The sequence below is a fragment of the Gavia stellata genome, chromosome 19, assembly GCF_030936135.1.
Source record: "Gavia stellata isolate bGavSte3 chromosome 19, bGavSte3.hap2, whole genome shotgun sequence".
NCBI lineage: Eukaryota > Metazoa > Chordata > Aves > Gaviiformes > Gaviidae > Gavia > Gavia stellata.
The window spans coordinates 2,252,964-2,273,278 of NC_082612.1; the positions used below are offsets into that span (position 1 = coordinate 2,252,964).

The window sequence follows — 20,315 nt, forward strand, 5'->3', positions numbered from 1 at the left end:
CACACGCGAGGTCCCTGACGCAGCCCGCAGCAGGCTGACGAGAAGCACGACTCTAACTCTAGGTGTAGATCGCAGACCCTTTACTCTGGGGCACCAGAAAGCTCAACACCTCCGCGACTGCAGCCTGCCTGCGTGCAACAGCGACAAAGCTCTTGGAGCACACTGACCATCAGGGACTGACGCGCCAGAAACCCCGTTTTCTGAAATCATTACAAGTAAAATACAGTAGCTGCCATAGGGAACAACCCCAGCTCCAAAATCCAAGCCTAGAAACTGAGTATCTGCTGGTAAAAGCAGTGGCAAGACTTGTGCTATAAAGCATGCAGAATCCTCATTGCTATTAAACCCAACATTATCCATTATTACCCTCATTAGCCTCCGTACTGCTCCGACAGTTTTTTAAATAACTCGTTATGAGTACAGCCTCATTAATTACATAGCCTAACTGAAGTGAGTAAAGCTCGTGGAGACTTAGATTCAGAAATGAATCCTTGCCCGTCTTGACATTTAAAAACAAACCAACCGAGGGAATTCCTGTTTATAACTGGGATTTAAAAACACCACCACCACAAAAAGCCCCATTTCCTCTTAAAGGAATAGAATTCAAGCAAGACTACCCACCAACCACCGCAGCACCCTCCACTAACTCACTGCTTTCGAAACCCAGTTAAATACAGCAGTACAACCTCCCGGTAAAGGAGGCGCAATCATTTCCATACGGTCATCTTGATTTAGCTTGAGCAAGGAAGGAATCGGAACAAGTCCAACTGATGCAAAAATAGACCAATTTGCCAACATCCTGCCCAGGTAGCTACACTCCGTTCAGCTGACCCAGTGCAAGGTGCACATGCAGAGAAGATGCATTTCCCATTTCTACCTGCGAACAGTGCACACCCGGCACCAGGTACGGATTTCTGATCAAAGCCGTTCGCTGCCTTTGTGGGTACCGTCTAACTTTTTGAAAAAGGAAACCAAAAGCTGTGCCACAAGGGGAGGAGGGCACAGAAAAAAAAAACCCCACATCCAGCAACGCTCCCACACAACTCATTCCAGTGACCTTGCAACAATCAGAAGATGCGTCACAGCTGCAGAAGAAGAGACACTCTTCTATTTTAAGCTAAGAGGATTTCTCCATTTTCCTGATCCTGGTACAGTGCTGACGCTGCAGGGGAAAATACGATAGCTCTCACCATGTTCTCTACATTTGGTTTCCACCTTTTTGGTTGCCTCCCAGCAAAGCTGAGACCAGTTTCAACTGGGGGGGGTGGGGGTAGGGAATAATAAAAAAATAATCACAGCAGTTTGGTTTGCCTGACTGACAACCTAGATTGCTTCCCTTGCTCCAAACTCTTCAGTGTTAGCTCTAGGCAAAGACTTAGCTGCTACATCCCTGCCGACGAGCAGCAAATTGTTTGCTTTTAGTATTAGCTTTAGATTCCAAATTACACTATTACGGCGGAAAGTCTGACACAACACCAGGCTTTGGAGAGGTCTACCGTGCCGTCAGAGACCTGACTGCGCCCTGAAGCGCCCATCCAGCTCACCCTCATTCCCTAGAGCAGGCTAACCTGCAACGCGGCCTCAGTGCAGACTGGGGATCTACCAAGCGTCCCAAACAGGTTTTGAAGCTTGTGGTGATCCCCGTCCTGCATCTTGAGCGCTGCCGGTTTTCAAACGAGACGGTTATGGGCAGATGCCCAACAAATTTACCCGCAGCGTGGAAAGCCCCCGTGGACTTTTCCACGTTCAGAACAATATCCTGACATTTCATTTCCAGCCAAGAGATGTTCTGCATCCTGCTTCCGATATTGCACCGCCACGTAAGATTTGTACTTTTGCTGGTGGTTTCTGCTGACCACATAGTACTTTGGCATTTTCTTCCAATTTGATTTTTCAAGTTGCAACTTTAAAGACACGCATGTTAAAAGATTGGCCATCTTGCAAAGCATTTCACCTCCCCAGAGTTAACGCCTGCCTGGCATCTAAAATGCTCTCTCCACCTCCAACCCCGACCTCCTTTTGCGATCGCCCTGCCTGCTTTCTACCAGACACAGCAAGAAAGCCCAGAAAATAGATTAGAAAAGGATCTCTTCACCGCTGCCTGGAGAGCTCTTCCACTTCTAGCTGGAGGCTGTTGATTTTGTCCCCAAACTCCTGCTTGAAGAGCCGGTTGTCCTGCTGGGCCAACTGACGGTCCTTCTCTGCCTGTCGCAATCTGGATTTGAGCCACATGAACTTGTGATAGAAAACAAAAGCCATGGTGGGGAGGAAGACCGAGTTTAACCAACAAATAAAAAACCCAGTGAAAAGGTAAAGCCAAAAAAAGGAATGGTAAAAACAATGGAAAGGAGGAAAATATTTTTAACGAAAAGCAAAATGTAGGTGAACCAGGCAGAAGCTCTGATTTTCAATAGTTTTTATTCTATTACTACAGTTTACAGCCATTAGATGAAAAACATAAAACATCACTTTTATCCAGATTTAAAGCAAACCTCGAGTACACAGAATTTTAAATCAAATTTGATTTTAATGTACGTTACATTTCAGCTTTACACATGTAACTGGAACTTGCAACATCGGTTAGCTACTATATTGAGAATTAGTGCATTTTCCTGGTCTCTTCCACGGACCGACACATTGGCCCAGGCATTAGCACACCAAAGCATTTCCGCTTCGGGCCTGACATCAGAAATGGCCAGATCCTTAATTCTGTCTTATTTTAGCGTTACTGTGACAGCAAACAAAACCAGCCCAACCCCCTATTTCTACAGAAGGAATCTGGGGAGGGGCAAGGGAGTTAAGTGTTCTACCTAGCTATTTGGATACCTTGAGGAAAGCTTCCACCTTTTTAGTGTTTTTTTTTTCTCTCCAGGTAGTTAAAATGAGTTTCTAGTAAAAGGTTACTGAAGGTTAAGTTCATACTTTCAAGCATGCGACTTGGGCTTCGCCAAGAGATTTAGAACAGGTCTCCAAGTCGGCTTGTGTGCGGGAGTCCGTTAACCAAGCTAAGCGGTGGTACGCGCTTACGTACAGGAGGACTAGGCTGAGCCTCGCAGATCTTGAAACCTACCTAGCGAGAATCAGTAGGTGCTCTTTCCCCAGTTGCCTTTCAGTCACATTTGCCACCCACTGCCCCAAGGAGCACTATCCCCCAGGACAAAGGGAGAACTGGCACCAAAGAGTTTCTACAGGTATCTCACCAGAGCAAAAAAACCCTTATTCAACAGAGAAAACCCCTACATGTGATATTCTTGAAAGAAAAAAAAAAAAATCTCTAGGAGCACTTATAACCTGAAGCCTATGACAGGCCAGGACGGTGGACTTCTGCGGCCACAGGGAAGAGAATATTAGTTTACAGTAGTCCAAACTACAAATAACTAAATAGTTACTTCAAGTTTTGCACTGGGGTGTTAAATTGGCAGATTTTTTTCCTATTGAGAGCTGTTTCCAAGCTTTAGCTGTTCTTTCATTAGCAAATTCCATTTGTATTGAGCTACAGAAACTCAGAAGCAAATGAAAGTAGTGTAAACGTAAAATGCAACTCTTCATTTTAAACTGCTAACTAAGACAAGGAATGGTCAAGTGCCAAATTACCGTTTCCACTCCTCACCACCGCACATTTTGTTCCTTTCGTCTTTTTTTTTTGTTTTTATTTTTTGTTTGTTTCTTTCTTTTAAACACTAGAATATAAAGACCAGATTATTTTTTGTAAAACGTGTAACTTCCCTTTCTAGGAAGGGGAGAGACCTACCAAAACACCTCTCCTCAGCTTCCTTTGGTCGGGAAGAACCGCAACGTATGCCTAGAGGGATTCATGGCAGAGGTAGAAGACAATGCAAAGATAAGGAGGTTTCCACTGAACTTACCACTCTATCATGTTACTCTAAGACACCTAGCCACTAATTCTGGACACATGAAGTTTAAAGGAATAAGGATAAGACATAAGTCCCCACCCTCCCACCAAGTCACTAAGGCAAAATCGTTGCAAGCGGTCTCGGTTACAAGAGGACTGGTCTTCACGGTGACGAGCTATCGAGTCACGCCCGTTTGTCTCGGACTTGGGGCTGAACCCACAGAACAGGATTGAATGGGTAACGGCTTGGGGTACGCACACAACTACTTTCAACAACTTCCAGGGATGCATTTTTTCGTCTACTTCACAAAAAGGGTAACACAGAAAACTAGTTGACTTTCCCGAGCTGGCCCATCTGATATTGGCTTGACCAACGCGCCTACTATCCATAAATGTTGAAGACTTGTGCTGCTGTATATGGTGTGCATCACCGGGATGTACAGAGCCACATATCTCCCATTCCTTACGCTTTTCTGGTGTGTTTATTGGCCAACTCATTGGTACTTTAACACAGTTTAAATGGCAAAGTTAGGGATTTTTATACCCGACTCTAAATCTCTGAAGAAAAACTCACTGATTTTAAAAATTCAGCAAATTCCAAATCAACTTTAGGTGACAATTAACATTTTAACATTTGCTTTTAGCAATTCTCAAGTTCTCCCCTCATAAATGAGTTCTGATGTCAGAGCTGTGAGGTGACCAGACATAAAAATGTCTAATGGTGCTTCTGGATCAGTTTGTTTGCTGCACTATTTAAGGTTTTTGCCTGTTTCACCAAATCCTTTTCACTGTATAAGTAAGCGAGAACGAGGAGGATGAGAACATGGAAAAATAAGAACAGCAAGAGAAAAAGAGCAAATCAATTAGCTGAGTAGATATCAGAAAACATTTTAAAATACAAATCTTCTAGAAACAAAATGACCGTTTTCATAAAGAACCATTCACAATACAAACCCTAAAATGAGAGCGTTAATTTAGCGCGATGCCCTGATCATTAAATCAATCCCCGACAATACACGTTGCCGAGAGCTTTGCTTTCCCCTGATTTTCTTGGACCTAGCACGACAGTCAAGGCAACGCGCGGCGACTGAAGTGCTGAACCTTTGGCCAAACCACCGCAAAGCCTGGCTTTGGGAAGAAGACAAAAGAAAAAAAGGAGCACTGCTCCTTCTCAAATCAATCCAACTTTGGTGCTGAGGCCCTCCTAAGTTTATGAGGGTTAGTACATGAGAGCAACACGGTCATCAGGATGGAACTTGGCCCAGTCCAAATGGATATTATACCTATGGGCTATCTTTATCAACCTCTAGCGACAGCCAGGCTGCCCTCTCATCTTCCTCCGTTTACTTCCACGTGAGCATTTTTTTCAAGCTCGTCTCCCTCAGAACGTACAAGGCCCTTCATAATGAGAATGGTTCAGTTTGGGGTATTTGTTTCAAAACAGCACCAGAGAGATCTGGAGTAACCAACCCCCTCCAAGCCTGTCCCTCCTGCTCCCACTGCAATGCTGTCATTAACAGCCAAGCACTTCTCTAAGGTTGTATTTACATTTTTTATCAGCACTATCAGAGATCGTAATTGACTTGTAATGACTGGATAACATACAAAAAGTGCAGCTGACACAGATAAACAAAGCTGCTGTGTTAATTACTCGTTTAGTTGTATATTCTTTTCCAATGGAAGCCCTTCTGAGCATGCAAAACACTTCTCCTACCAGCATCTCACAAAATGATAGCTCTCCTCGTGCAGTGGCTAAGCAGAGCACTCAGATTCTCACCTGGTCCATTCAGGATCAGGGGGACACTACCACTAGAATACACACGTGATTTTATAATCGTAGAAGTTTCATTTTTTACCTTTGTTCAAGCTGTTTGATGGTGGCAGCCATCTGATTTGTTTTTTCTTCCAAGCGGCTGTTTAATTCGCTCTTCTGTTTCACTCCCATGTCTGAACTCTGGAAAAAGTAGCAACGTGGGGTTTGGTAGGCAGCAGTAAAACCAAAATAAGCCATGATAAATCATACGGCACGTGACACGAAAGGGGCAGAAGCCAAAAACGCAGGAGAAGCTGCTCAAAAAGCGAATGCCAGGTCAATATTGCAAGGACAAACGTCTTGCCATAGAGGTGCAGGCTACATCTGGACCCCACAAAAGGGCAGTACCGTAATCAGTGACGCTTCCTGTATACCACACGGTAATGCATTACCTGCTAATATCCTTCAACCGTTTTGCACAGAACGATTGGCTCAAGGAGAGCAGTAGCAACCTTTCCTGTTCGAAAGTCTATTTTAGGATTTCGTCCTGAGCATTTTGCGCTGCTCTTTGTCTTAAGAATCTGCTTTAGTCATCACACAGCAAGGTATGCAATTACACCATACACCTTCAAAGACTAGATTGTACTGGAAAAGAAGCTACCACAGCTCGGTTTGTGTACCGCAAAAACAGAGAAGATGCTTTCCCCAGTCAAGCACACACATTTCCGGATCATCACAAGTCTTTTTTCAGTAGAAACCGCATTTTTCTTTAACCTCCAACACGTTCAGTTGTTCACCTACTAGAGCTTTCTTGCAGCAAGACAGAAGTATGCCACACAGCCTGTAACCCTTCCACACCTAGCACCTTTTAAATAGGCAGGGGAGAAAAAGAACAAGAGCTATCACTTCTATCTGGAACTCACGGCATTTGATTTAATTATTTCCCTACCTGCAGCTTGAAAGACAGTTCATGCTTCAGGGCCCTGAGATCATCCAGTTGCTGTCTGAGCGCCACCAGCGCATCCTGCTTCTCGCAAACATCCTTCTCCAGCATCTTCATGGCTAGCTCCATCTCCTGTCGCATCCCGATCTGCACCTCCAGCTCTTTCTCCACGTCCTGGAACATACAGATCAGTCAGCATTACCAGCCGGCTTTCCTCACCATCCGCGAGATAACCACCCGGAACCGGTGCTCCTGCCAGTGCAGTCACTACCTAGAAGCGTGCTGCACTGCCAGAGCCTCACTGTTACAGATCTGACCCATCAAAGACAATTAAGGACAATAAATCCACGTTTTTCAGTCGAATATTCAAGCGATGTAAACAGCGTTACTAGCAAAGAGTCAGAAAGTACTATGTAGGCTCATCCTTCTGATGGAGGGGACTCGTGAAAAGCTGGCAGACTTTTTACTTCCTAAAAGCCTTCTGCTCAGGCATTTTTCTCCCCACCAATATCCTTATCTGGCAAGGGGGATATGTGAAACCGAGAAACGCAACCGCACTGCTCGTCTTGAGAAACAGACCTCAAACTGATCAATAGAGCCACAAAATTAACATCGCTTCTGACAAAACTGCCTCGGATCAGGCTGAAGCAGACAGGCAGGAATGAAAAAAATCCCCTGGCCAAACATTTTCAAAAGCGATTGTCTGACACGGAGTTATTACGTGAAAGAGCCGCTTGTAGTGAGCTCCAAGCTCACGCAGTCCTTACCAGCCGCAGCTGAGTCTCCTCCTTTAACTGTTTTCGTGCCTCAGTCAGTGCATGGCCATCAGCAGTTCTGTCTTTAGTGACCTAAATTAATGAAGACACCCAATTAACTCGTCATTATGTACTACTAACCCTCACGTTTGCCCATTATTTGCTTTTCCCACCATTTTGAAAACAAATTCTGCACCTATCAAAACTAGAGCTCCATCCAGTTACCGCAGCACGCCACTTCCGCGTGAAATGACTCTATTTCCCTGTTTCCCCAAGGTGCTCAGCGCACTTCAACGGATAGGAATTAAATGCACAGACTGTCCATCTTCACAACTTTCACAGTATACTAAGTACTGTTACAAAACCTCAGGAAAAGATCTTACGGGTTTTAAAACTAAAACCATATTCTACCACGGTTACTAGCACTTTCAATAAATCAACAAGAAAAGATTACAGATCCTGCCCCTTGATTTCCGAAAAGGGTAGCGTTTCAGGCCAAAAAAGCAGAATTCCGAAGTCCAAATTTTTCCACCACCCCCTCAGTAAATCATCCTTCCTCCCGCCCCTTCTGACACCTCCGCCCAGCAAGCCCCGAACATGCTGCGTTAGCTCTCGGCTCTGTGCACGCTCACGTTTTCATCGGCTACGGCCAGGCAGGGTTTCCTGTGGCCAGGGTCCATCTGTCACCCTCAGCGGAGGACCCACCTGGAGTCACTCTTCGCTACTGCAGCTTTTGTGTGAGGTACGTATGGAAATAAAAGTCTCTTCCAAACACCGACTTCTCGGTCGAATTTGGGCTGGGACTGCCCAAAAGGCTCAGTAATTGTTCACACACACCAACCTTACGATTGGACTCTAAGATGTAAGAGCTTTCTTCTTTAACCCGTTCCATCTCTTCTTGCAGTGTGATAATCCTGTTGTTTGCAACCGCAAGCTGCGAACAAAACAGACCAACAGTAACATATCAAAAACATACTTGACCTTTTTTTTTTTCTCCTCTCTAGACACATTTTCTGTACTCTTGTTTTACACTCAAAGTGAGAAAAAAAATAGTATGTGGAGTGCAAAAGACAACTCGGCCTCTACCATGGAGAAAGACTACCTGAAAAAGCATCAATTAGTACCACTGTGATAGATTTCCAATACCGGCTAAACCAGAGACCTCCCGAGATATTTTGGTTCCTGTCTTTCAGTAAAGTTACTGACTTCTTCAGGTCTCTCCACCTGCTAGACTCAGTGTAACGTTGTGTTTATCGCAACGCAACAGAAATCCTCACTCCGTTGCCCTTCCCTTGCCAAAGACAGCGAAAAGGAAAAACGTGAGCACGTGGCAGCTAAGTTTTGTTGACTTCTAGCAACCGAAGTATATTACCAGGGAAGAAATACTTGCGTGGGTTTGCTAAAGCGTCAGTAGTTTGGGAACACTGCGAGGTAGAGCATTTGAACTGTAAGAGGCTGAAGCATTTGGGCAGGAGAAGCACGATGAGAACCTCATCGGAGGAGGAAGATTTGGCTGGAAATGGAGGATGAGTAGCACACACCACCCTTATGAGACAGGACATCTGCCTCAGAGGAATTGCCAGTGAAGGCATCACCGCAGACTAACAGATTACTTTCAGCCTGTGGTCAAAGGCCAAAATAACTTCAGCAAACTCCTTCTGACTTTGTAAATCATAACTTACGTAAGCCTTGCACACAAGAAAAGCTCAGTGACATTTCAAGAGATCAGCAATGTTATTAAGCGACAAACCGAAACAGAAATTACCCTGATGGAAGCGCGAGTCTTTGGTACAGCTCAAGCCAAACATACAAATTGATGTGACATGTGATGCAGTTCATTAACTACAGCCTGCAAATAGCCCTGGTTGGCACAGCGTGTTCCAGCATCACTTAAATTCTTACTCTGAACAGCATGCAGACTTCACTAAGATACAAGCAAGTAAATTATTAAAAATTAAAAACTACTTCAGTCAACATTGCAATTCATCTCATGGGTACCATGCCTAATGGGCACAGCACTCGTACTCTGCAGGTAATAAAGCAAAAGCTGCTTATTAGTAGCGCTGAGAAAGGCAGCCTCTACTGCAGACCACCTTTTTAAAATTAAAAAAATATTTTAATTTTAAAAAACATTTCTTACTCCTTAATTGCAAGAGCAGATACACAAATTTCTATCACTAAAGCTTCTCATCATTTGGAATACATCCATTAGAGTAAATGTTTAAAGACCAGACGTGCAGACCTCTTTTAATGAGGGTGAACAAGCAAAAAAGAACTTCTATTTCCTACTAGTACTGCAAGAGCAGTACTACAAGAGACATCCCAATCAAAATCTTTCTGCTGAGCTAAGTGCCATGTGGACAGAGATACTGTAAAACCATTAGGATGAGACCTACTATCACCCATTTGTCAGGCAACTGACCCCACAAGATTTTATTACATTTATGCCATTACTAATGAACTGCAAGACCAAGTTTTTAAAACACAGGTTACACCTATGACTCGCGTACCAACCATTCTTCATGCTCAGACTGAACAACGTTTTATCTATAATGGTAATTTTTCCTTTATTTCTTGCAAATTGTGACAGGCTAGAGAAAAAGTTACTGAAACATTTCAGTTACTATCTTTACACTGTAGTAAACTTCTGCACCTGTCAAAATAAACAGACACTTAAAGATTTATCATGTCTGGATGTCTCATAACCTACATCAGCTGTATGGCATTCGAAACCCTATCCACCATACAATTTATTCTAAGACAAAAATCAGAAAGCACTCAAAGACTTCAGAGGGATAAAGTGCAGTCAACAGCTTTTGGTTTTTCACATAAACATTTGGTTGTTTTTCTGCCTCATGCTTAGTAGCAACAGCCAGCGGAATTCCTTGGCAGGTCAGTTATTCCAGTTCCATCGTTAAACACTCAGCACGACGTACACCAGAGATCTGAAAACAACTCCTCCCCTCACATTTCTAATCCCCGATTCCAGAAGGCCAAAACATCAGATGATTTTCTATTACACTTACCTCCTCGGTCAGTTTAGTGTTGGATTTTTCTAAGGCATCCACCTTGGCCTGTAGGTTGTTTACCGTAGCGCTGTTGAAGAGAAAAAACCCTATAGTAATTCCTTCTTCTTTAAAAATCCTGCTTTCTATTGTGTTATACTACGTAATAAATAATCACGTCTTACCTTAAATGTCTGTTGAGTTCTTCTACATAGTTCTTCTGGTCCAAAATAGCAGTTATCTGCCCATCTCTGGAAAAAAGAAGTATCATTCAGCTCAACCATTTGGATTCAAAGAACTAAGAGACACCATTAAAGGTCTAAGAGGAAACGCGGCGGCAGAGCCCACATACCCAGCGTAGCACCGATACCCTAGGTCTCCATGAGTCTATGGGATGTATGTGAAACAGCAAAGCCGAATTACAGTCTATGCCTTTATAATCAGTTACTGTCCCCTGACTTCTCAGAAGCTCCAACTGCTACATTCACCCGGCTGACATTCAGGCATTTTGTGACATACGAAACAGAATGGTTAAGGCAGACAACATTTCGAAGAGTACAGTAGTATTTCAAAGCAAAAAACCTGGTTTTGCACTACATTTATATCGGACAAGAGTCATCCCACCAAAATCCGTTCAAGGAAAACTGTCAACAAATGCATGTTTTGCATGCATTTCCAGCAGGAAATCTTAACTAAAGAAGAGACTGTTCTAAAAATGAAACTATGGATAAAATAAATGCAATCAAAACACCTGATCCTGAGGGATAAATGTTAAATATATACCTGAATTCAAACTAGCAGGCCTTCCTTAGAAGGAAGAAGCACTCTTGAAGAACCTCAGAAAACCGCAACACCTGATCCGTATGTCAGTGTGCCCACACTGTATTTTTCAACCACTTTCTCTGAATGTTGCACAGCTCCATTTGTGTATGCTGGCACAAGTAATTTAGGCTATTATTACGGTTATGATCTTTTCCAATTGGAGATTATTTTTTTTGAAGGATGCTACGGTGCCAAAAATCGACTACTATCCTGCTACAGCCATACAACTGGTGAAGGCTACGAAGCTGCTTACCGAAAAGGCTTTGAAGAACGGCAGACCTAACTCAGCAGAGATTCACACAATCATTTAGGTTGGAAAAGACCTTTAAGATCAGCAAGTCCAACACTTAATGTTAACCTAACCCTGCCAAGTCCACCACTAAACCCTGTCCCTAAGTGCCTCATCCACACGTCTTTTAAATACCTCCAGGGACGGTGACTCCACCACCTCCCTGGGCAGCCTCTTCCAGTGCTTCACCACGCTCTCTGGAAAAACATTTCTCCTAATATCCAGCCTGAACCTCCCCTGGCACAACTTGAGGCCATTTCCTCTTGTCCTGTCACTTGTCACGTGGGAGAAGAGACCAACACCCCCCTCCCCACAACCCCCTTTCAGGCAGTTGTAGAGAGCAATGAGGTCTCCCCTCAGCCCCCTCTTCTCCAGACTGAACACCCCCAGCTCCCTCAGCCGCTCCTCATCAGACTTGTGCTCCAGACCCCTCACCAGCTCCGTCACCCTTCTCTGGACACACTCCAGCACCTCAATGTCCTTCTTGTAGTGAGGGGCCCAACACTGAACACAGCATTCGAGGTGCGGCCTCACCAGCGCCGAGTACAGGGGCACGATCCCCTCCCTGCTCCTGCTGCCACACCATTTCTGATACAGGCCAGGATGCCGTTGGCCTTCTTGGCCACCTGGGCACACTGCTGGCTCATATTCAGCCGGCTGTCGACCAACACCCCCAGGGCCTTTTCCACCAGGCAGCTTTCCAGCCACTCGTCCCCAAGCCTGGAGCGTTACATGGGGTTGTTGTGACCCAAGTGCAGGACCCGGCACTTGGCCTTGTTGAACCTCACGCAATTGGCCTCGGCCCATCGATCCAGCCTGTCCAGATCCCTCTGCAGAGCCTTCCTGCCCTTCAGCAGATCAACACTCCCACCCAACTTGGTGTCGGCTGCAAACTTGCTGAGGGAGCACTCGATCCCCTCGTCCAGACCGTCGATAAAGATATTAAATGAGACCAGTCCCAAAACTGAGCCCTGGGGAACACCACTATGATGAGGAGGACAGTTCTAAAATATTTTTATATATGTGACAGAGGGTCCCTTTTAAACTATTTTTATCTTCAGTTGCCAATTAAGGAAGCACACACACAATAGTTCTGGGAGACTTCCCTTCTCCCCTGCCCCCTCCCAGTATTTCCAGTATCTTATTTATAAATTATGGTTTATCACAGAAAAGCAATTCAGTGTAAGTAGCTTTTTAACTGAAAAGGTAACATCTTGCAGGACAACCCGGAATACTTGAAAACAAGTCACCAAGAGATAAGAAGCAGGACAATTGTGCGGGTACCTACCCTTCACTGCCTTTCGTGCTGTTCCCATCTTTCAAATACATTGAGAAATCAATAACTCCAACCTAGAAAAGAAAAATTTGCATTTGACTTCAAACACTTTTTCTAAGACTAAACACTGTCCGTAGTTGTGAAAGTTTAGAGTAATTCAGCTCGAACATCAGTACCTGTTGTATTACAGCAAGGATTAATTATACCAGTAAGCTATCCAAAATTAATGAAAACACGGTGTATTTCAAGCAAAAATGTAAGAGGATAAGCAGCAAGTTGGCAAGCAAGTCTTAGGACATAAGGACAAATCATTACCATCACTGTATCTGTACATACTCTGCTTATGCAAGCTGGAACATAAGCGCATACAGGCTCATTTTCTTTTATTTAACAGCTACAATGATCTCATCACACAGCATGAGTGAATTAACAGTTCTGTCCATTTCTCTCCTCATTTTGGCTAAGTCCTTCCCTGTTTTCGCCTCCTTTTTCATTTACTACATTTCACTCCAGAGTGACCTGCATGCAGACCATCGCAAAGCGTAACAGCAAAGCGAAAACCAAAATCCCGAGTCTCTGATCGCAGCTAACCACAGCTCACAATCCTAGTAACAAGCTTATATTAGTCTCTTATTACCTACAGTAACAAACTTGTACCTCAGTTGATGAAAGTCCTCTACAACAGAAAATTCTTCCAATTTGAACAGGCAGAAAAAAAAAAAATACATTAACTGAATACCCAGTACCTGTGAGTCCAGGTCTTCTCCTTTCATGCAGAAGTTTGCATCGATGACGTTCAAACCTACTAGGAGGCCAGCAATGATCGCACCTTCTTCTTCCATCATCAGTGCATTAGGCTCATAAAATTCACTGCAGGATGCACAGCAAGAGAAGACAAGTGTTGCAAATTTAAAAGCCAACTAAAATGATGTCAACTAGCATGGGATCCCTGCTAGTTCATGCGACAATGTAACGTAAGCTCAGCCTTAACAAAAACCCAGGTAGCAGCCCATAGTCCACGCAGAAATATACTCCTACATACTATCAACGTACTCTGAACAAATTTCTCTTAGCACAGTAAGTCTTTAGGTGAGGCAAAGACCCAGTAAGTAGGAGACCTGGTCCCTCACTGTTGAACGGTGACAGAAAGTAAGCACGATTCTTGAGTAATGGTACAGCACACTGAAGATTTAAGACTGGGGCTTAATATCAGAGTTTTTAAGGAGCATACGTCTACTACTCTATTACGTGCTGTTATTAACACAAGCTACCGCCACATTTTCCAGTGGACAATGCAGAGTTCTCCTTTCTAAGCCCAAGCCAGCTATGGATTTATATGGACAGCCAACAAAAACCTACTTGTTTGAGTAAAGAAACACCAACATATTTATTAAATCCTATTGCTTTACACAGACATAGTAGTTCAAACCCATGGACTTGCAATTAAACTACAAAATTATTGCTGTTTTAGGAGTGGGAAGCAGAGATACAGAGAAGTGAAATGACTTGTTCCAAGTCAGACAGTAATGAAGTGACACGGTCAGAAATAAATACAGGCCAAGATTTTGCAGACAGAGGATGCTGTATCCCCTCTGTACAAATATTTCACCCAAATCACCTCTTGGGAATAGAAAAATTGTGTTTATTCTAATGGATATTTGAGACAAAGTGGAGAAATAACAGCTTCTGAATTAAGAAAGAATACTAAGCATTTTTGATCCCTCAGAGAAAGCTCTGCATTTCACAGATGTTACCATTTCTCAGAAAAAGTACACGCATACTTCACCATTCAGGTGTAAAAGATTGTAAAGATCTTACAAAAGGGCAGAAGTGAACCTAAGCTAATCCGAGCGTGAGCTCAGCGCTCACCTGAGAAGATCCTTTCTGTTAATCAAGGCTTTCATGTATTCCGAAAGTTTCTTCTGCATTAGAGCCAGGCGAAGCCAAGCTCTTCCTCTACCCACAGGCGTCCTACAAAGGCCAGAAACAAAACAGTTACAGACACACTGCAACGCACATTCACAAACAGCTTTAGTAATCCCATTCTATCTAAAGTTTCTGCATCTCAAAGACAGAGCTGGCACTGATGAAAACAGGGAAATAACAAGGTATTTAAGTGCAAACAGTTACAGACAAGTTTATCTAAGCAATCACCGCTTCTCTCATAACTGATTCTGGTTTTGTTGTTACACTGTTCCCCTGCCTTTACCCCTGTTGGATACTACTACACAGACAGAGATCAGCTGCTTCAACACATCCCCTTCTAATTCAAAATCAGTTTTGCACAAGGCGAGTCAGAATAACATGGGTATACTTCAGTTCAGCACAGATGCCCAAGCACCTCTCCTTCAGGTAGGTGTTAAGTTGGGTGAGAATCCACAAAGACAACTGAAAACACAAATTCAGTACTGTTCTCTTCAGCTCTTTGGCTCATTAACACACCCACAGGATGCAATGGGTTATAGTCACAGTCCTTCCCCCTCTGTTTCTCCTGGCAATCTGAAGCACGCAGCTTTAAAAATACGATAACTGATATGCTGCATCAGAGCTCTGGCTCGTCTACCCTGGCGTGCTGGCCAGGAGCCAGTACCAGATGCTCCAAAGGAAGGTGTAAATCCCCCGTGTTGAGCAGTATTCTGATTAGAAGGAAATTTCTTTTCCGCCTCCAGCAGTCAGTCAGCTGCCTTATACCAAACAGCACGTGGGGCACTTGATTTACTAACCTTTACTAGTACAAGCAGCAACTGCCCATGAAAGTCATCTTCATTACTCCCCATTCTTGACCTCGTTAATACATGACATGACAGTTCCCAAGGGTTAGTATGAACGCAAGGCTGAGGTTTAGAAACTTATTCTAAAACTGTTCTTTATTTCAATTTATTTAACTTTTCAATACTCTTTTGTAACAGGAAAAGGTAACAGGACCTCTGGCATGACACTGTTGGCACTCCACACTGGTCCTGTAAGCTGTTCCGGGAGGAGTCCTGCACAGATCTCCAGTAAAGCACTTGTCCCTATGTACATCGCTAAATACTAACCCAAAAGAAACTGTTATTGAATCTATTCACCTCCTCTGTCAGCAAAGAAGATTTCATCCTTACTCCTGCTACTCATACAAAAGCTTCCTTCTACCTTTTTTCTATTCCCCAGGCTGAAACCCTCTTACAGTTTCTTTTTAGCGTGGAATAAGGAAACATGAATGTGATGTCTGAAATGACTACGAAATTTTTACAAGCAATATGTGCTTAAAGTGGTTTTTTTCCTCCCCTCTTTAACATAAGCTAGTATCTTCTCTAACTTTGTGACTGAGCCTCCCTTTTACACAAACTTCACAAGTTTACCTGAGTTTATTTACAAGAAAAATGTCCTCTGTCTGTCAGTCTCAAAACTATTTAACCTGTCATCACCTTTCTTCCAATTCCCTTCCTCTTCAGGGTGGCTTCGGGAAGAGAGTCAGTAACGGCTGTTCCCATTCCTGAGACACCTTGTCACTCGTTTAGTGTTAGCAATAAATGCACTGTTGTCTATAACACCCTGTGCGCTTAGCACTGAAAGAATATATCCTATCCTCTCATTCTGCCGTTCCTTGATTAAGAATAAGAGAGAGTAACGATCCAGTTTTATCAGCAGAAGGCGGCAGATGTATTCCTGAAGGTTACGTTTACCCTTCCTCCTCCTCTTCAGGATCCTTCTTAGAATAAAAAACATCTTACGTACTTGTGCAGTAAAAGACTGTACTTACTTCAGCCCTGGGAGATCCTTAACACTTGCTGTAATTTCTGCAGCTTCAGGAACAAGTTTTTCTACTAGTTCTAGAGGTCCCCAAAATGACTTATTTTGCCCAAGAAAAGTCTTTTTGGCTAGAAAAGAAAAAGATATGAAAAGAGCCCGTTAGGCCTGTGCTGACTAAATACATTCTCAAACATGGTCAGAAGTGAACCAACGGTAGTCAAAACTTGCCAGAAAGGTTCTTCTGGGACTGCTGCTGGGCAAGCACAAAAGATGGCTTTTTACACCCAAGCGTGGCAATTACTGGTATTGTTCAAATAAGGCAACCGGAGCTTGAGACAGATGCCAGAAAATATTCCATACCTCCCCCAATATGCCAAAACAACAACAGCCAGCGATAACCAGCAACTCAGACTCACTGCTAGAGGTCAAAATTTCTACTGGGACGCTGTCACTGTCCCTAAGTTACGCTTGATGTGTGCACAGTAACTTTCTCTCACCGAACACCACATTACAAGGAAAAGGACGGCACTCCTCCTCCATAGCTGCCAGGAGCTTCTCTGTGCATCCTTTCCTCCTTCAGAAAAGCCTCCTAGGGACCCCGAGGTACTAAAGCTGGAAATGAATTTTCTTCTTCCATAGTTCTTACTGCTACTTCACAGCAGCAGTGAGAAGACCAAGAACTCTGTTAACTTCAAACTCATGACCGGCAGTAGGGACACTGGCAGAGGGATAAACAAAGAAGCTGAAGAATATGAACGCCTCTCCCTCACATGATGTTACCTCCACCGGCACAGGAATCCCTTCTTCTGCGCGTAATGCTGAACACAACTACTAAAGAAGCACCGCAGGAGGTACGTATGGGTGCTGAGAGGGCATTTAATATCCTCTGTTTTTCATCTCAAGGTACTATCACGCAAGGGCAGCACGTCAAGCGAAGTAGTCTGGTACTTGGCAATTTTAGTTGTGACTCCGTATTATATAGCTAAGTATACGCTCTGCTTGCTATTTTAGAAAGCAGCTTACAAGACATTAGCTGCACAAAGCCAAAATCCTCAGTTTTGATAGACCTGTTGAGAAAGACCCTCCGTGTTGCAGTTCCTCTTCCAGCAAGAGGCCCCTTGTGTCCCTAAAGCATGAGGAAGTGCAGAAAAAAAGGGAGTCATGAGTTTGCCAAGGAGCTAATTTTGTCACTGATCACTTAGTTATACTCGAGTCATCCGAAAAGCTCTTTTAAAAATGGCAAGCACCCGCAACAACTGTGAACTTTACACCTGCAGTGTTCCACCTTCAGCAGGTTTTTTTCCCTTCCTGTGACCTGCCAAGCCAACTGTGATCGCAGCAGTGACCCCGCTCAGCTTCTCTTTAGTCTCCTATAGATTACAAAACTAGATTTTTAAAACAAGATCGCTCTTTCTCGCTCCTACGCTATGATGAGCAGCCCGGGAGGACTCCTCTCTAGGAAGGTTACCTTTCAAGCCGTGTTTAAGGCAGTGTTCCATCACAACGAAGAATTGCTGAAGAGGTGCATAGTCGGAGTCCAGCGTCCTGCCCAGATTAAGCGCTGATTCAATCAACCCCTTGATGCTCAGTTTCGCCATGTTCATCAGGTTCATGCGTTCATTAGCCATGAGATAATTAGGATCTATTAAGAAAGGCAGAAAAATACTGTTGAGTAACAAAAGCTATTTTTTAATACCATAAGATATCCCATCTCTCTTTTTGTCCCTCTGCTTTGAAGATATTTTAGGGGCAGTGACAGTTTCGTGTGAGGCACTCTCCTCGGGCCTTTTGTTGAGAAAAACCAAGATTAACTAGCATTTTACAGCTGAAGCCACAATGACACGCGAATACGTGCTATATCACATGAAGGGTGCCTCCATACTTCAGATAACTACAAAAGCTTTACATTTTCCAAGGAAGAAAAGTTTGAAGACAGCTGTTAATACTGTGCTTTACACCTGGACAAGGCGTTACCGAATGCTACAGCCGTCACTTGCTCCGACTCAAATCCCCAGCTACGTCCAGCAACGACAAACCAGCAAGAATCCTCCACTTGTGATTTGTTCTTCCATCTGAAGATAACTACGAATCCTCCCAGACTTAATCCATCCACGTACCTCTCTACCCAGTCTTGCATCTTTCCTTCTCATGATTTTTCTCTTTTTAAACTCGGCTGTAACGTGGAGCCCATCCCCACCTACCTCACTCCTTTTATCAACACTACTGGTTTTTACCACTGACAATAAGGAGCTGATTGATCTTCACGGCTCCTCCACAGCTCGCTCTAAGTCCCAATACGCACAGATCTTCCAATATTATATGCTTCCTCTACCATACTGTTAATATTCAGACCTTTATACTTGCCACTAGCAAGAAACAAATCCAGACATCCATTTTCCCAACCACACCCTGCCTGCAGGCCTCCTGCTCCCTGACCTGTGTAATGTCCCAACGCCAACATCTGTCCCGCCACAGAGTGCCTCCCTTCCCAAACACCACCAGTGCATTTCCAACACCACCAGAAACAAGCTCCTTTACAACAGTACTGTCCTGTACCTAGAGTGACATCGTCCTACGACCATAACTAATAAAGTGCGCTTAAGCTTTAGGCTTGGAAATACACAGTAACAGAGACAAATTCTGGCTACTAAGATGATGTTGCATCAGTTGCAAGTTTTGTGTTTATATCTCTTCCACCTGCCATCTCACACCCAACTTGGGAGCTGAGTTCTTTCACAGAATCACAGAATCACTAAGGTTGGAAAAGACCTGTAAGATCATCAAGTCCAACCATCAACTAACCCCACATGCCCACTAAACCATGTCCCGCAATGCCTCATCCACACGTTCCTTGAACACCTCCAGGGTCTTTGGCACAAGCAGTTTCATCCCTGCGAGGACAATTTATTCTAGGGCTGCTGTAAACAGCCATGGACTCTTGAACCAATTTGCCACCTTCGTGAGTGAATTTACTACACCTAGCAGCAGAAACATGACCAGAGGACATCTAAGACTACACATCTAAGCAGAGGGTACATGTTTTATCCGCTATACTGACAAAGCATGCTTGCATTTAGCAAACAAGTAAAGCAAATAAATACCAGAGACTGAAAACCTTCAATTAGAACAAAAGGAGATATATTTCTATTTAAAACGCAGGGATGTACGTAGCTCAGTTTGATGAAAGAAGCCATAAAAATATCTAGAAATCTAAGCTGTGGAAGAACGACTGTTCTGCCAGCGCTGGGGAGTACCACCGTCCAGACCCACCCAGCGACGGTCACCACCATCGGGGTGTTCTCAACTGGTTTTGACTGTTTGGAGACTCTGTCTCTTCAACAGACAGCTGAGATAGGTTCCTATATCTCTCCTTAACACATCTATCATGGTGAAGGAAGAGGGGAAGATGCAACCTTCATCCTCAGTGGATCCAGTCCCCAAGTGAAGTCTGGCAGAAGTTTGGGTTTGTATTCAGCAGGTTTGCCACTGAGTCAACGTCAAATCTCTACTAGGCAGGTGGACTTGAGCTGGCTGCATTGTTAACAGTTCTCATCCTCTGATCAATACAACCGTGAAGAACAGTACCTTGCAATTTAAAATACAACAACTTAGCCAGAAGAGGCCCAAAGGTATATTCTTCTGAGACTACTGCAGTCTCCTACGGGACTTGTCCTGATGATGCAAGTCATCATCCTGCTTCATCACGATGCTGATACCGACAAGTCCAGTTGCTCGAACACAAACTCCTTGTCATCTCAAATGCACTGCCACTGCAATGAGGCATCTTAGCAGCACCCACCAGCCAAAAAGAGAGCAAGGAGCAAAGCTTTATAGAACCACAGAATCATTAAAACCACATCGTTCCTACTTCCAATCTTGGTTATCTC

General features: G+C 43.9%; 1 protein-coding gene across 3 annotated transcripts in view; it reads right to left on the reverse strand.

Annotated features, from left to right (window-relative positions):
- Positions 1-2,096: 2,096 nt before the first annotated feature.
- Positions 2,097-20,315, reverse strand: part of RUFY3 (RUN and FYVE domain containing 3) — a 37,344-nt gene continuing 19,125 nt past the window's right edge. The window contains exons 2-13 of one of the 3 annotated variants that reach the window (XM_059826997.1): positions 17,897-18,070; positions 16,439-16,556; positions 14,566-14,667; positions 13,443-13,566; positions 12,709-12,770; positions 10,495-10,560; positions 10,331-10,400; positions 8,146-8,238; positions 7,317-7,397; positions 6,556-6,723; positions 5,710-5,807; positions 2,097-2,235 (exon numbers count right to left, since the gene is read on the reverse strand). In XM_059826997.1, coding sequence (XP_059682980.1) covers positions 2,121-2,235; positions 5,710-5,807; positions 6,556-6,723; positions 7,317-7,397; positions 8,146-8,238; positions 10,331-10,400; positions 10,495-10,560; positions 12,709-12,770; positions 13,443-13,566; positions 14,566-14,667; positions 16,439-16,556; positions 17,897-18,056 — 1,257 coding nt within the window. In that variant the 5' untranslated portion in view covers positions 18,057-18,070 and the 3' untranslated portion in view covers positions 2,097-2,120. Of the gene's footprint in view, positions 2,236-3,095; positions 4,642-5,709; positions 5,808-6,555; positions 6,724-7,316; positions 7,398-8,139; positions 8,239-10,330; positions 10,401-10,494; positions 10,561-12,708; positions 12,771-13,442; positions 13,567-14,565; positions 14,668-16,438; positions 16,557-17,896; positions 18,071-20,315 lie in introns of those variants that run through there. The other 2 variants (XM_059826995.1, XM_059826996.1) reach the window with 2 other exon arrangements.